At 39.9% G+C, this 13,575-nt stretch overlaps 1 protein-coding gene across 3 annotated transcripts in view; it reads right to left on the reverse strand.

The window, feature by feature from the left end:
* The window catches only part of APP (amyloid beta precursor protein), a 287,620-nt gene that overhangs the window by 221,696 nt on the left and 52,349 nt on the right, over positions 1-13,575 (reverse strand). For all 3 annotated transcript variants that reach the window (XM_030806169.1, XM_030806168.1, XM_030806167.1), the window contains exon 2: positions 5,767-5,934. In XM_030806169.1, coding sequence (XP_030662029.1) covers positions 5,767-5,934 — 168 coding nt within the window. The remainder of the gene's footprint in view (positions 1-5,766; positions 5,935-13,575) is intronic.

Raw genomic sequence — 13,575 nt, forward strand, 5'->3', positions numbered from 1 at the left:
CACATAGCAGGAAGGTAGGCGGAAACAAGAGAGACTCTAATGGGGAAGTTTTAGGCAGTACTGACTCTCGGTTCCAGCACCTAGGGATCTCATTTCTGTGTACATTTTTAAGAAATTGGGTAAGCATCCCCCTCACTACGATCCTTCCCATCAGTGGGAGAAAATATTCTCCATATATAAAATACAAACTGTTTAGGGGGGTTTTATCACCTGGCAAAAGAAACTGCCTAATTAACCCACCCTTACTATCTCCCCATTCTTCCTCAGAAAAGGAGATGTTCCCTCCCCTTTCCAAGACCCAGCCAATCACATATCCACTGGATCTCCTTTCTGCCTAGTTCTTACAGAACTGAGTACTATAGTTATAGCTTACTGTAACCTTGTACTCCTGGGCTCAAGCGATCCTCTCACTCAAAGCGCTGGGACTACAGGTCTGAGCCACGGAGCTCGGCCAAAACCTAGTTCTTAGAGACACCTGCGGCTAGTGCTTAGGATGGATATCAGTCCTTCCCACAGTTTAGTTTCAGCTTCCTTCGGCCCAAATTCCTTCCATTTAAAAAACAAAATCACAAAGCCTTTCCTTTGTGTCTTTTTGCCTCTAGGTCTTTCCTCCAGGAGTCCACAGCTGACTTCACCATTGACCCCCGTTGTTTTTCCTGCAATGGACTGCAACATAACTTCTCCCCATGCTATTCCACAGGGTCAGCAATGACCTTTTATTTGCCAGATCTTAACAATGTTTTGTCACACACACACACACAAACGTCCAAAAACAAGATATGAGCAAAAGAGATTCCTGGGTGTCCTAGCAGTGAAATGCAGGTGTTGTCTTTCAGACCCTGAGGGTGGTGGGGAAAGGATTATCTGATTCTACAGCATGTTCCTCCGGTTGACTTGCTACTAAAGAAGCTATTTTACGATTTACACCCTTAAAATTCTTACACCTTTATTACTTACATCCTTACAAGCTATTTTGCACCCTTACGGCTTTGTAAAGATGGATACTGCAGACACCTCATAGCAATGCAAGTGTTCCTGTGGAAATAATTTGGCAATATTCCAGATAATTCCAGATGATTCCTGTTCATAGCCATGCAACTCAAGTGTGCTGGGGAAGGAATTTTAAATCTCTCCAAGTCAAAATCTCTCCATTTTTCACATCTTACAGTTCATCACATTAATGAGTTGAATAAAATATTTGACATGTGTTCAGTCTGCATGACAGACATGATTTTACCTTGTCAAAAACTACACTTCAACTGCTTTCTGTTTGCATCATGCTTGCACTCTTATCTTTCCCCTCATTTAGAAATTTACATGGCTTGACTTCCAGCATGTAACACCTCCTACTTCCTATCCTATCTCTCTGGCCACTGCTCATCTCTCTCATGGGGAATCGTCTCTCTTTGTTTGCCTTCAGTGTTGCAATTCCCCAAGATGCTTTCCTTGGGTTCTTCTCCACAGGTGTCACGGAGTGGGTAAAACCAGTGCAAGTACTTAGCATAGTAGCTGACCCTTTGTGACCCTTTGTGACCCTTTGTGAATGCTCAGTGCTGGTGGTATTAGTGTCACTGTCACCATGTAGTTTTTAGATTGCTAAAATTATGATTTTACAAGCTTTTCTTCCCCTTTAAAGAATAGGCCCTGTGTTATGTTCATCAGTGCACACTTAGTATCCAAAGACATATGTCTGAGGAGAAAGAGAGCACCACAGGGCTCTAGAAAGGCATATAATCATCTTACATCAAAATGTATTTAATGAAAGATGTATTTAAAAGGACCCCAAACAAGCCTTGTTCCCTGACTTGTGACATGCAGTGAAGTTCTGGTTGAAGGTATGGAGGGACTCCTCATTTCTACCTTCCTCTCCCACTTGCCTGATCATGGGATCTAAGACCCTTTACAGCTCAGAGTCACTGGTGGCTCGGGATAGCACAGAGAACAGCATTGTTCCACGGAAACAGAATGCAACTGCCTATGGAACCTCGATTTCCTCACTGCCACATGAAAGTCAAAAGAAACAAGTGAAATCAATTTTAATCACATAGTTACAACTCAGTAACATTTATGATGTATTTAACAACATATTCAAAACATAACTATTTCAATGTTAAATCTATATAAAAATGAATGTGATCATTTTACAGGTTTTCTCACATTATATCTTCTAGATACGATATTTATCTTACCATTACAGCACACATCAGTTTCCACTAGCCACATTTCAAGTGCCCAACAACCACATGGGGCCAGTGGCTACAGTACTGGACAGCACACGGCTAGAGGATGCAGCGTGGCAGTCTCTGGGAGAATGAAGACATATGGCAGGGGACATAGTGATAAAGCAAGAGGGTGATTTGTTTAAATGTAAATCTACAATCACTCCTCTTCTTTGAAAAAATAAAGTCTAGGCTGGGTGTGGTAGCTCAAGCCTGTAATCCCAGCACTCTGGGAGGCTGAGGAGGGTGGATCACAAGGTCAGAAGTTCAAGATCAGCCTGGCCAACATGGCGAAACCCTGTCTCTACTGAAAATAAAAAAAATCCCGGGCGTGGTGGCGGGCGCCTATAATCCCAGCTACTCGGGAGGCTGAGGCAGGAGAATTGTTTGAACCCAGGAGGCAGAGGTTGCAGTGAGCCAAGATTGTGCCACTGCACTCCAGCCTGGGCAACAAGAGCAAGACTCTGTCTCAAAAATAAAATAAAATAAAGAAATAAAAATAAATAAATAAAAAAGTCTAGTGACTTCCTGTTGCTACAAAATAAAGCCCAAATCCATTAAAATGGCTCACAAGGTATGACATTAAGGCCCTTTCTTACTTATGGTGCCTAATGTTGAAGAATCTGGCTGGTGCATATCATCTAACAAGACTTCTGTGGGTGGGTGGTAGGCAGAGCATAGATAATACCAGAATTCCAAGAGGAAGGCGACAGCAAAGGGCTAATTCTCTCCACCCATGGTGGCCACCAACAATCTGGTAAAGTCCAGAACTGGGAAGAACCACTCTGTGCTTAACACTTTGATACAGTTTGGCTCTGTGTCCCTACCCAAATCTCATGTCGAATTGTAATTCCCAGTGTTGGAGGTGGGGTCTGGTGGGAAGGGATTGGATCATGGGGGTGGTTTTAATGGTTAAGCACCATCCCTCAAGTGCTGTCCCGTGACAGTGTTCTCATGAGATCTGGGTGTTTGAAAGTGTGTAGCACCTCTCCCTTCACACTCTTTCTCTTTCTTGCTCCAGCCATGTGAACATGTGTCTGCTTCCCCTTCACCTTCTGCCATGATTGTAAGTTTCCTGAGGCCTCCCCAGCCATGCTTCCCGTACAGCCTTCGGAATCATGAACCAATTAAACCTCTTTTCTTTATAAATTACCCAGTCTCAGGTAGTTTATTATAGCAATGTGAGAACAGACTAATACACCCTGGGACAAACAACAGGCTAAGACAGAAAGTAAAGCTGCCCAGGCATTAGTAGGATCTCTAGGTGAAACGGGAAAACAGGGTGTTCCCGGGGTCAAGAAGAGTAATTTTTGTATGGCCACCATACAAATGTGAAAACATCTGGTTATTCATATGTAAAACTAAGGGAGGAAAAACTTAGATGTAAACTATGACACATGTATCAAAACAGTCGATTCACCAGAAAAGAACAATTTGGTCAATGCCATAAACTAAATTTTAATTCTAGCCTTTAAAAAAAAGGTTATTTAACACTCAGAATACAAAATCTGTATGCATATATTCAAAAAAATAAAACGGAACCAAAAACATTTCAGTATGCACAGAGTTCCGATTTATAAAATTTATAACTTATCTACATAATTGTACCACAAGAACTTTTCAGCAGAATGTGAATATTATTTCTAAAATTGATACTTTATAAAAGTCATACACCCAGGCAAAAGCTGATTTATTATCAATCCATACTTAGTAAATCAGCACACAGAATGTTCTTGAAAAAAATACATATAATGGGCCATACACGGTAGCTCATGCCTGTAATCCCAGCACTTTGGGAGGCCGAGGTGGGTGGATCACAATGTCAGTAGTTCGAGATCAGCCTGGCCAATATGGTGAAACCCTGTCTCTACTAAAAGTACAAAAAAAATTAGCTGGGCGTGGTGGTGGGTGCCTATAGTCCCAGCTACTCAGGAGGCTGAGGCAGGAGAATCACTTATACCCAGGAGGTGGAGGTTGCAGTGAGCTGAGACTGCACCACTGCACTCCAGCCTGGGCGACAGAGCAAGATGTCATCTTAAAAAAAAAAATACATATAATGAACTTAAGTATTAGTGACTTCCACTATTCATCATTTCACATCACGGTTCATACTCTTTCAAGATAAAAATTACTTAATATGTAATATATTGTGATAATGTAGATGCTTTTTGCTTCTCAAAACACCAATTAGTAATTAGAGATTGTCCTTTCTTAAACAGTGCCATCAAAACAAATTAAACCTTTTAATAATAATAATTTTAGTATTTACAATTTAAAATAAAAGGATCTCAATAGAATAGTAATATTAATTAAACAACAAACATTCATTATCCAAGTAGGCTAAAGAAAAATTTCTAGTACAAAAAGGATTACAACAAAAGAAAATGTTGCCAGACTATCTGCTGTTTATAATGAGTGTCAAGAATTTTGCTTTGCCAACAAGCATAAGACTAATTACTTCCAATGTTCTTAAGATGCAGTCACATGTTAGAGATAACTATCTAAGAAGTGTGAGATAAAATGCCTGGAACTCCAGCTATTTTTAATTGAATAAGAAAGGAGCACCCTGTATAGTAACAGCAAAAAGACTACAAAGAATTAAACAAAAATGAAGATCTCCACGAAATGAGAAAGGATGATTTCCAGGATATAAAGTTAAGTTAAAAAAAAAAAAAAAAGCAAAGTGCAGAAGAGTGCCCTTTGTATTTTTTTGTGCAAGAAGGAAAAATACGTTTTCTTTTGCCAAAAAAATAAACCAGGAACAATGAAAATGTTTATCAACAGAGAATGAGTGAAAAGTGAGCTTTCCGAGTATATTTCATAGAACAAACACAACAGTCAAAAAGTAAAACTAATAAGGGAGGAAAAAACTAAAATATAATAGAATACATACAGATATAAATGAACTAAAATATATATCAAGCTGGTAACAGAAAAAAATTAATTCTAGCACTTTTAACCAAAAGACCTTGACTGTGGAGCCGTGGTGAGATATATACTAAAGATGAAAGGAATGTGGAGGGCTGAGCATGGTGGCTCATGCCCATAATCTCAGCACTTTGGGAGGTCCAGCCAGAGGACTGCTTGAGCCCAGGAGTTTCAGACAGCCTGGCCAACACAAGGAGACCCCATCTCTACTAAAAATTAAAAAAAATCAGTCAGGCCTGGTGGCATGTGCCTACAGTCCGGCTACTTGGGAGGCTGAGGTGGGAGGACTGCTTGAGCCCAGGAGGTCAAGGCTACGGTAAGCCATAATCATGCCACTGCACTCCAACCTGGGCGACAGAGTGAGAAAAAAAAAAAAGTGCTGAGACATCTTAAACTTTACTGTTTAGTGATGGTCATAATATGACATCGTAATTTTAAAAACATTTATATGTATATCATAGGGTAATGCAAATAAATATATTAATGGTATGGCGAATCATTAGGAACAAAGATTTTTACTGTAGGGTTAAAATACTGATGCAAAATATAAGAAGTTAAATTTTTTGGAAACAAATGCATGTGATCCAACATGGACTGTTAGCCACCGGAGAGGACTTACTTCTTGGCAATACTGCAGGATGCCTTCCTTGGTATCAATGCAGGTTTTGGTCCCTGATGGATCTGAATCCCACTTCCCATTCTGGACATTCATGTGCATGTTCAGTCTGCCACAGAACATGGCAATCTGGGGTTCAGCCAGCAGGCCAGCATTGCCATCAGTGGGTACCTGAAAGAAGAAGCTTCAGTTAGTTATAGTATCCATAGCTTCAAGGCAGAGGCTAGGGGGAAGAACAGGGATCAAAAAGAGTTCTATTCTTGCTCATTCTTAATTAGGAATCAGCCCGGTCTTCAACACTCCTTTAGATCAAGTGCTATGTATGCTACAGACATTTCTAGCCACCTATGAGAGAGTGCTTTCTTTTGCACTAAAACAGAGAAGGAAATTACCATACCGAAAGGAATTTATTCATTAAAAATTTATACATTTTCCCATATGAGATTTTGTGGTACCTGCTGAAAGGTTCTGACAACAAAATAACACGTTTTTCTATAATAAATATAATCACTGTGGAGGCTACCGCATTCTCATAATAAACTCCGACTCACACAGAGCACAATGCCTGCCAGGCCCTGCCACCTCTCAGCACTGAGAGCAAGCATGGTGTTGGTAGTCAGCAAGTGACTGTATTATGATTTTGAACAGAAAAACTCACTGTAGAATTCACCACCCACTGGCCGGGCGCGGTGGCTCACGCTTGTAATCCCAGCACTTTGGGAGGCCGAGGCGGGCAGATCACGAGGTCAGGAGATCAAGATCATGGTGAAACCCCGTCTCTACTAAAAATACAAAAAATTAGCCGGGCGTGGTGGCAGGCGCCTGTAGTCCCAGCTACTCAGAGAGGCTGAGGCAGGAGAATGGCATGAACCTGGGAGGCGGAGCTTGCAGTGAGCCGAGATTGAGCCACTGCACTCCAGCCTGGGCGACAAAGCGAGACTCCGTCTCAAAAAAAAAAAAAAAAGAATTCACCATCCACAAATATAACTGAGTATGTTGGCAATCCCACCTGGTTTCCCCCAGAATATTCTGTGGTTATCACTCTCTCAGCTCTTAAAAAGTCTGTTAAGGGTGCTGCTGTCTCCTCTCCCAACCATCTGCAAGGAGCCAACATTTTCTCATTTGCACCTCTGCATAGTGCCTGCTGGGTAGTAAGTAAGGGGTCCTAGCTATTACCATTGCAGGCAACAGACCACTTCACAAAAATAACTTCATGAAAAAGGGTGCCTTCTGTATTTTCAAACCCTTCTGTGTACAGGCATTACCTTTACAAAAATTTTTTAAAAGAGAAAATGGAAGTCCTGAAATAGCTGTACTATGTAACTTAATAGGTTCTGGTATCTCAAAAAGAAAAAAAAATTCGGCAAGAAATGAAAAATATATCCACAGGAGTAAAGGTGTTACTTAAACCAATCAATTAGAAGGCATGATAGGCCCTCCCTTGTCAAATCCAGCTGCTGGGGAAATGTGAGACATCCATGCCAAGAAGAATTAACTTCCAGCAGAAGCCATTTGTTCACACACTCAAGAACTGGGTGATTCCATGATAACTTGTATCATTCCTAAAAACTGTGCACAGGAGGAAAAACACCAACTAAAATTGCACTGAGAAATTTTCGGTTAAAGAAATGAAATAGTTTCCAAACATTTCTTCCCACATAAATGTAAAATAGGATACCTCTGGCCATTTTAGTCATTTTTACACATATTTCGTCAAAACCCAACGGAGGACCTAGGTCCTTACGACAACAATAAAAAAAACAGGTCTTAGACTGAACCAAGTCATGAGTGCAAAAGCCGCTGGCAAAAATCTCTAGAACCATGTTTTCAAGTAACTTTTCCAATATTTAACAAAATTCTGCCCTTACATTGCCAGATGGTTAAGTCAAAGCAGCCGATGCCAAAATATCCAGATCTGCAGAAATAGCTAGAACCCCTCAACTCCTCCATCTGAGCCCCTTGCCACTTCCTGTGACTTCCATGAAACTGGGGGGTCTTATTCTCTGACAAATGCAAAGCAGCAGGCTAAGTAGAATGCGCTATAAATTTAAATTTCACAGCTTTCCTGAGGGATTAAGAGGAAATTCATTGTCTTGATCTTAGAAATTAAAATGCAAATGTTGCCAATCTTACTGAAATAAGTAGTACAGATAATAACACTGCAAAAATGTTAAAGTAAGTCAAATAATAATCAGATATCTGTGGATAAGGCCCTACATCAGATGCTATGGAGGGCCCTGCCCTTAAGGAACGTACAATCCACTAATGGAATCGCCATTGTTCCCACAGTACTTTATTCTGTTCACCTTCCGAATTCATTCCTGTCCCGAAGATTTCCAGTTCTGGCAGCATGTTGGTAACTGTACGGAGACACTAATGAGCCTTTACCACAGCTGGTAAATATTCTGTTGAATCAATCTCCTCCTCTCTGCCTCAAACGCTCTGTACCTCTGTTTATCCACAATCTGTTCATTACAATGTCTAAGGAAAGTGTTCTACCTTCTTGGTCAATACAAATGCCCTTGATTCCATTTCCTCCCCGCAAGGAGCATTTAATTGACAATTTCTCTCCTCAGGGTAGCCAGCCTCCAAGAAGGCCTCCAGTAGTCCCTGCCTCCTGCTATTCACGGACCTTGAGCGCAACTCCACAATGTATCAGGGTCTGTCTGTGCAACAAATGGAGTACAGCAGAAGTGATGACGGTGTAACTTCCGAGCATGTATATATCAGAATTAAAGATGCTGCAACTCTTTTAAAAACAAACCCTTTGCTAACAGAAAGGTCATGGAGGGCATGATGATGTGTAACATCCAAAACAAGGTCATGAAGGGCATCACCCATTGCTCTCTGGGATCACTCACTGTGAGGGAGGTCAGCTGCCATGTTCTGAGACATTTGGTGCTAAGACCAGGAAAGTTTTTGGCAAAATACACTGGGTCACCCTACCTGAAAAACCAAGTAAATGCTTCTTAATTTTTTTTTCCCCTTTTGACTTAACTTCCTTTGATTTCTTCTATTTTTCACTTTGTCATCCTCCCTGCTTCTTGACTTTACAGGTATTTTAATGTCATCTGTTGGCATATGTGTGTATGCTGACTATCAGAAAGGTAATTTTTTAAACATTTTTTTCAAATAAATTGATTATGACCCTATAATTGTCTCATGTTCTTGTCATTTTTGAATGCCATCTGTTGGCATATATGTGTATGTTGACTACCAAAAAGTAGTAATTTTTAAAACATTTTTTTCAATTAACTTGATTATGGCCCTATAACTGTCTCATGTTGTCTTCATTTTAACAATGAGAGTTTAGACTAGAAAATATATGCTTCAGTTCCTTTCAGGTTTTCCACCAGATGAGATTTAATATTAACTTTAAAAACAAATATTTGGAGAATCGTGATGACTAACATACTCTATTTTCTTCAAGGGGAGATCGTTTAATAATTTAAACTTCAAATCCTCAATAATTAGGGAAAACTGTTGAATTAGAAATTGTAAAATGGGTTATATGTACAGATCTTTTTACATTTGACAAGAGGCCCTTCACAAATAAATACCAACTCACAAAAGCCATGTTTCTCAAGCAAAATTTTTTCCCCGAACGAACACCAGGTGTGTATATGGAAATCAGAGCAATCAGCTTGGAGATACAAATTGAACCAGAAGTCTTCCTATTCTTACTGAAGCCCATCTGCAAACAATTCCATGCTTTCACTACATATTCCTGTCTCCCTTGATTAAAACAAGACAAAAAAACCCACGGCATCCTCACCTGCATCAAATAACCCATTTATGAAACAAAGCCTGGTTGCTAAATGCAGCCACTCCCTGGCATTCAGCCAGAAGGAAATGTGGCCACATTAAACATTGCCATCCAAGGGTTAACTCCCTTTTCCTGAATGACGCCTCAAAGAAATGACTTAATAAATCATACACAGGGTCCTATTCAGGATCTGTTAATACGGACACTCTTAAAATTGAAAGCTTTGAGTAAGATATTTGCTGCCAGTAAAAAAGCACAGTCTTACAAAGTCATCCTAAAGATAATTATTCCTAATTTTTTTAAACATTTTTCTTTTCTAAAAGAAATATAAATACCTTAGTAGATGGGAAACATAACCACGTAACTACTATATTTTAGTTCTATTTATGTCTTAACACTATTCTAAGGTGAGTTAAGGTTACTTTGCAAAAATCTAAGAAACATTTAAAAGGTGAGAACTGTGATATAACTGGCCATTCGTGGTCTATGCACTTCTCATTCGTGGTCTATGCATTTCTAAGACTGAATATGAAGGTAACTCTTGTCAACTGAATGACTTGCCACTGACATCAGAAAACTGGAGATGCTTTCCCATGGGAAAACAGTGTTCCTGACAACGAACAAAATAACCAGCTATAAACAATGAAGCATTCACAAACTGCCTCAAAAGCAAGAGGCTGTTTACCAAGTGCTCTGAACTACAGAGATGTACATATCAAACTTAAAAATGCTACAAGTCTTAAAAACAGAAAAAAAAATATTTTTGTTACCAGAAAAAAAATATTTTGAGCCACAATATAAAGAATACTGAAGTGAAATGGACTTTCCAAAGCAATTTTTAGAAATGGCTTTAAAAGAGCCTTAAGGGGATAACATAAACAAATATAAACATATATACCTAATCTGGACCAGTCTGCAGAGGTGAATCTGGAAACCCTACGCCTACAGTTGCTACAATTTTCAATTAAATGCAAAGCCACCTTCTTGAACAAGTTCTCTTGTTGTCCTTTCAAACAGGGTGTTCCCTTTCTCCAAAAAGTTTCTCTCTGTTATCATCTAGGAGATCAAAATTCCTTATAGAGCAGGCTTGGCAGCATTCCTCCTCAACAGGGTCCCAACTAGGAGGGAAAAGTGAACAAGGAGCTCTCTGTTTTGCTGGCTGAAAGGTCCTGTTTGGCAAGGAGAGGGCACAGATCCATAGCTTAGTTGCATCCGTGGATTTATGTAATTTTAAGGTTTCTGGCTAATGAAAGCCATCTATTTTCTGCATCTGAACCACTCGCTGACTAGTCTAAATAGCTGGCCTCATATAATGAAGTATTTGGTACTTTTTAATCAGTTCAAACTTCTTTGAGTCAGATTCTTGCATAATCTCAATTTTTTTTTTTTTTTTGGGATACACTGTCACACTCCATCACCCAGACTAGAGTGCAGTGGCGTGATCTCGGCTCACGGCAACCTCTCTGCCTCCTAGGTTCAAGCTATTCTCCTGCCTCAGCCTCCCGAGTAGCTGGGATTACAGGCCTGTGCCACCACGCCCCAGATAATTTTTGTATTTTTAGTAGAGACAGGGTTTCACCATGTTGGCCAGGCTGGTCTCGAACTCCTGGCCTCAAGTGATCCTCCTGCCTCAGCCTCCCAAAATGCTGGGATTACAGGCATGTGCCACTGTGCCTGGCTTTGCAGCGATAACTATTTCTATCCCATCCGTGGTTTCCTGACATAAATACTGGATTCCCTTAACCTGGGCAAAATTCAACTATACTCCACAAGAGTGCTTTACATTTTCATATTAAAACATTTAAATTTTCCATTGTCAAATGTAAAGAACTGTTTTCTAGAATCATAATCTAGAAAATCTGAGTGAACCCTTTAGGGGAGTAATTCATCTGTAGGGTTTTCTTTTAAATGCCAAAAAAGTATTTCCAGTGGAAGCGGAACATCTGCAGTTGCTCATTTCATCACTAACAGAGAACTGAAATTAAAATTAGAATCACATAAGTGGACCCTAAGAGGGAGGAAAGGGCACCGGGTAAGGATATGTCCAAGGCCATTGGGTTACAGGGACAGAGAAGGGAATTCAACCTATTCTGTCAAGGGTTCTGTTAATGTGACCGGGCTGCCTCTCAAATTAAAATGGAAAATTGCAATTTTCCAAGCCTTTGCCTCTGTGTGTGTGTGTGTGTGTGTGTGTGTGTGTGTGTGTGTGTGTATGTGCATGTATTTGTGGTGAGCAAAAATAGAGAAGCTAGTAAAAAAGAAAAATAAAATGTGATGACTGAAACTGCACGTGGTTTCTATTTACCCTTGTGGAGAGTTGCCACATCTAATCACAGCCACTATTTGCTGCACAATTATTTCAGAGCTTGAGTTTCGGCTTAAGAAATGATTTGCCATAAAAGTGAATGGGAGAAAAACAATTCCTTTCAGAGGAGTAATCTACATATTTCACTCCTGGAAACCTGAAATTCTTTTTGGGTCACTGTTGATCTGGCTTCTAATTACAAGCTATCCTCCCTCGATGTTTTTCATGGCCTCTGTTGATATTAGGTTGGTGCAAAAATCGCAATTACTTTTGTGCCAACCTAATACCAAGCTTTTTTTTACTACTCAAAGGATAGATGTTCTCAAGTTGACCCAAAACTCCTACCCGCTCCTAAGAAGGCCAGTAAGTCATGCTTGCTGCTGGTGCCCAGTAGGAAACCAAGAGGTCCCTCAATAGGAGCCTTTGTTATTCACTACTCGTGAAATTAATAACCAACATCTGAAGCATGCATTTAGGCGGGACCCAGTAAGACTGGCATCTACTGCTAGGACTGATATAAATGAATATAAAAGTGGAATTACAAAAAATAGAGCCTTATGCATGGCAACCAAACTCTTAGCCTCAAAAACAGTTCACAATCTAGTCAATGTCCATTTAGTCCTAAAAGGTGAATGTTCTTTTAACTTCATATATATATATATATATACACACACACACACAAACATATATGAAACCATACACATACTATATAGTATGTGATGAAATGAGCGAGATGTAAAAAGTTCATCTCTTTCATTTTGTCTTTACAGTTTTTCTGTGTGTCTTTTGTTTTGTTTTTTCTGAGACAGAATCTCGCTCAGTTGCCCAGGCTGGAGTGTACTGGGGTGATTTCGGCTCACTGCAACCTCTGCCTCCTGGGTTCAAGCGATTCTTATGCCTTAACCTCCCGAGTAGCTGGGACTACAGGCGTGCACCACTACACCCGGCTAATTTTTGTATTTTTTAGTAGAGACGGGTTTCTGCCATGTTGCCACTCCTGACCTCAAGAGATCTGCCCGCCTCGGCCTCCCACAGTGCTGGGATTATAGGCATGAGCCACAACGCCTGGCCTGTCTTTAAGTTTTACTGATGTGTCTCATACAGTCACCGAAGGGAAAAAAAAAATATATATATATATATATTTGAGATCTTTCTCCTATTCTGATTCTCTCAATATTGCCGTATCTCATCAGCCTTGACCTTGTGAACACGCAGATAGAAGAAGGGTTAGAGGCAAAAATCAAAGATCTACTAAGGCCTTTGCTCATTATCTCATTTGACTCAGAAAAACCAAGATAAGTCACTTCCACATCTATTTAGATAATCAGAAGGGCTCAAAACCCGCCTAGAGTCTAATCAAGAGTGTTACTCCAAAGCACATGCTTGCTTTTTGCCAGAACAAGCCAGCTGGCATTCCTGGTGTCATTCCTGGATGTCAAGCTTTTTAAATTTTTCAATCTTGAATACTATTTTCAAGTAATTTTTCCCCCATGGCATACTATTTTGCATGTCTTTGTTATTGGCTTTTAAAAAAATTACTTTTAGAGCAAGTAAAACGGGAAGCAAACCCATAGCTTAAATGTCGAATTTGCATTTCTCAAATTTAAATCACTAGATGTTAATATCTACTAACCTGGTAGTTTCCTCTTTAAGAAATTTCTCCTGAAATGCAAACACAAATTTCTCCAAAGTTAGTTCTTTCCTTAAATCAAATGCAGCCAACTGAATCTGCAAACTAGCA

Source organism: Nomascus leucogenys, chromosome 25, assembly GCF_006542625.1.
Source record: "Nomascus leucogenys isolate Asia chromosome 25, Asia_NLE_v1, whole genome shotgun sequence".
Classification (NCBI taxonomy): domain Eukaryota; kingdom Metazoa; phylum Chordata; class Mammalia; order Primates; family Hylobatidae; genus Nomascus; species Nomascus leucogenys.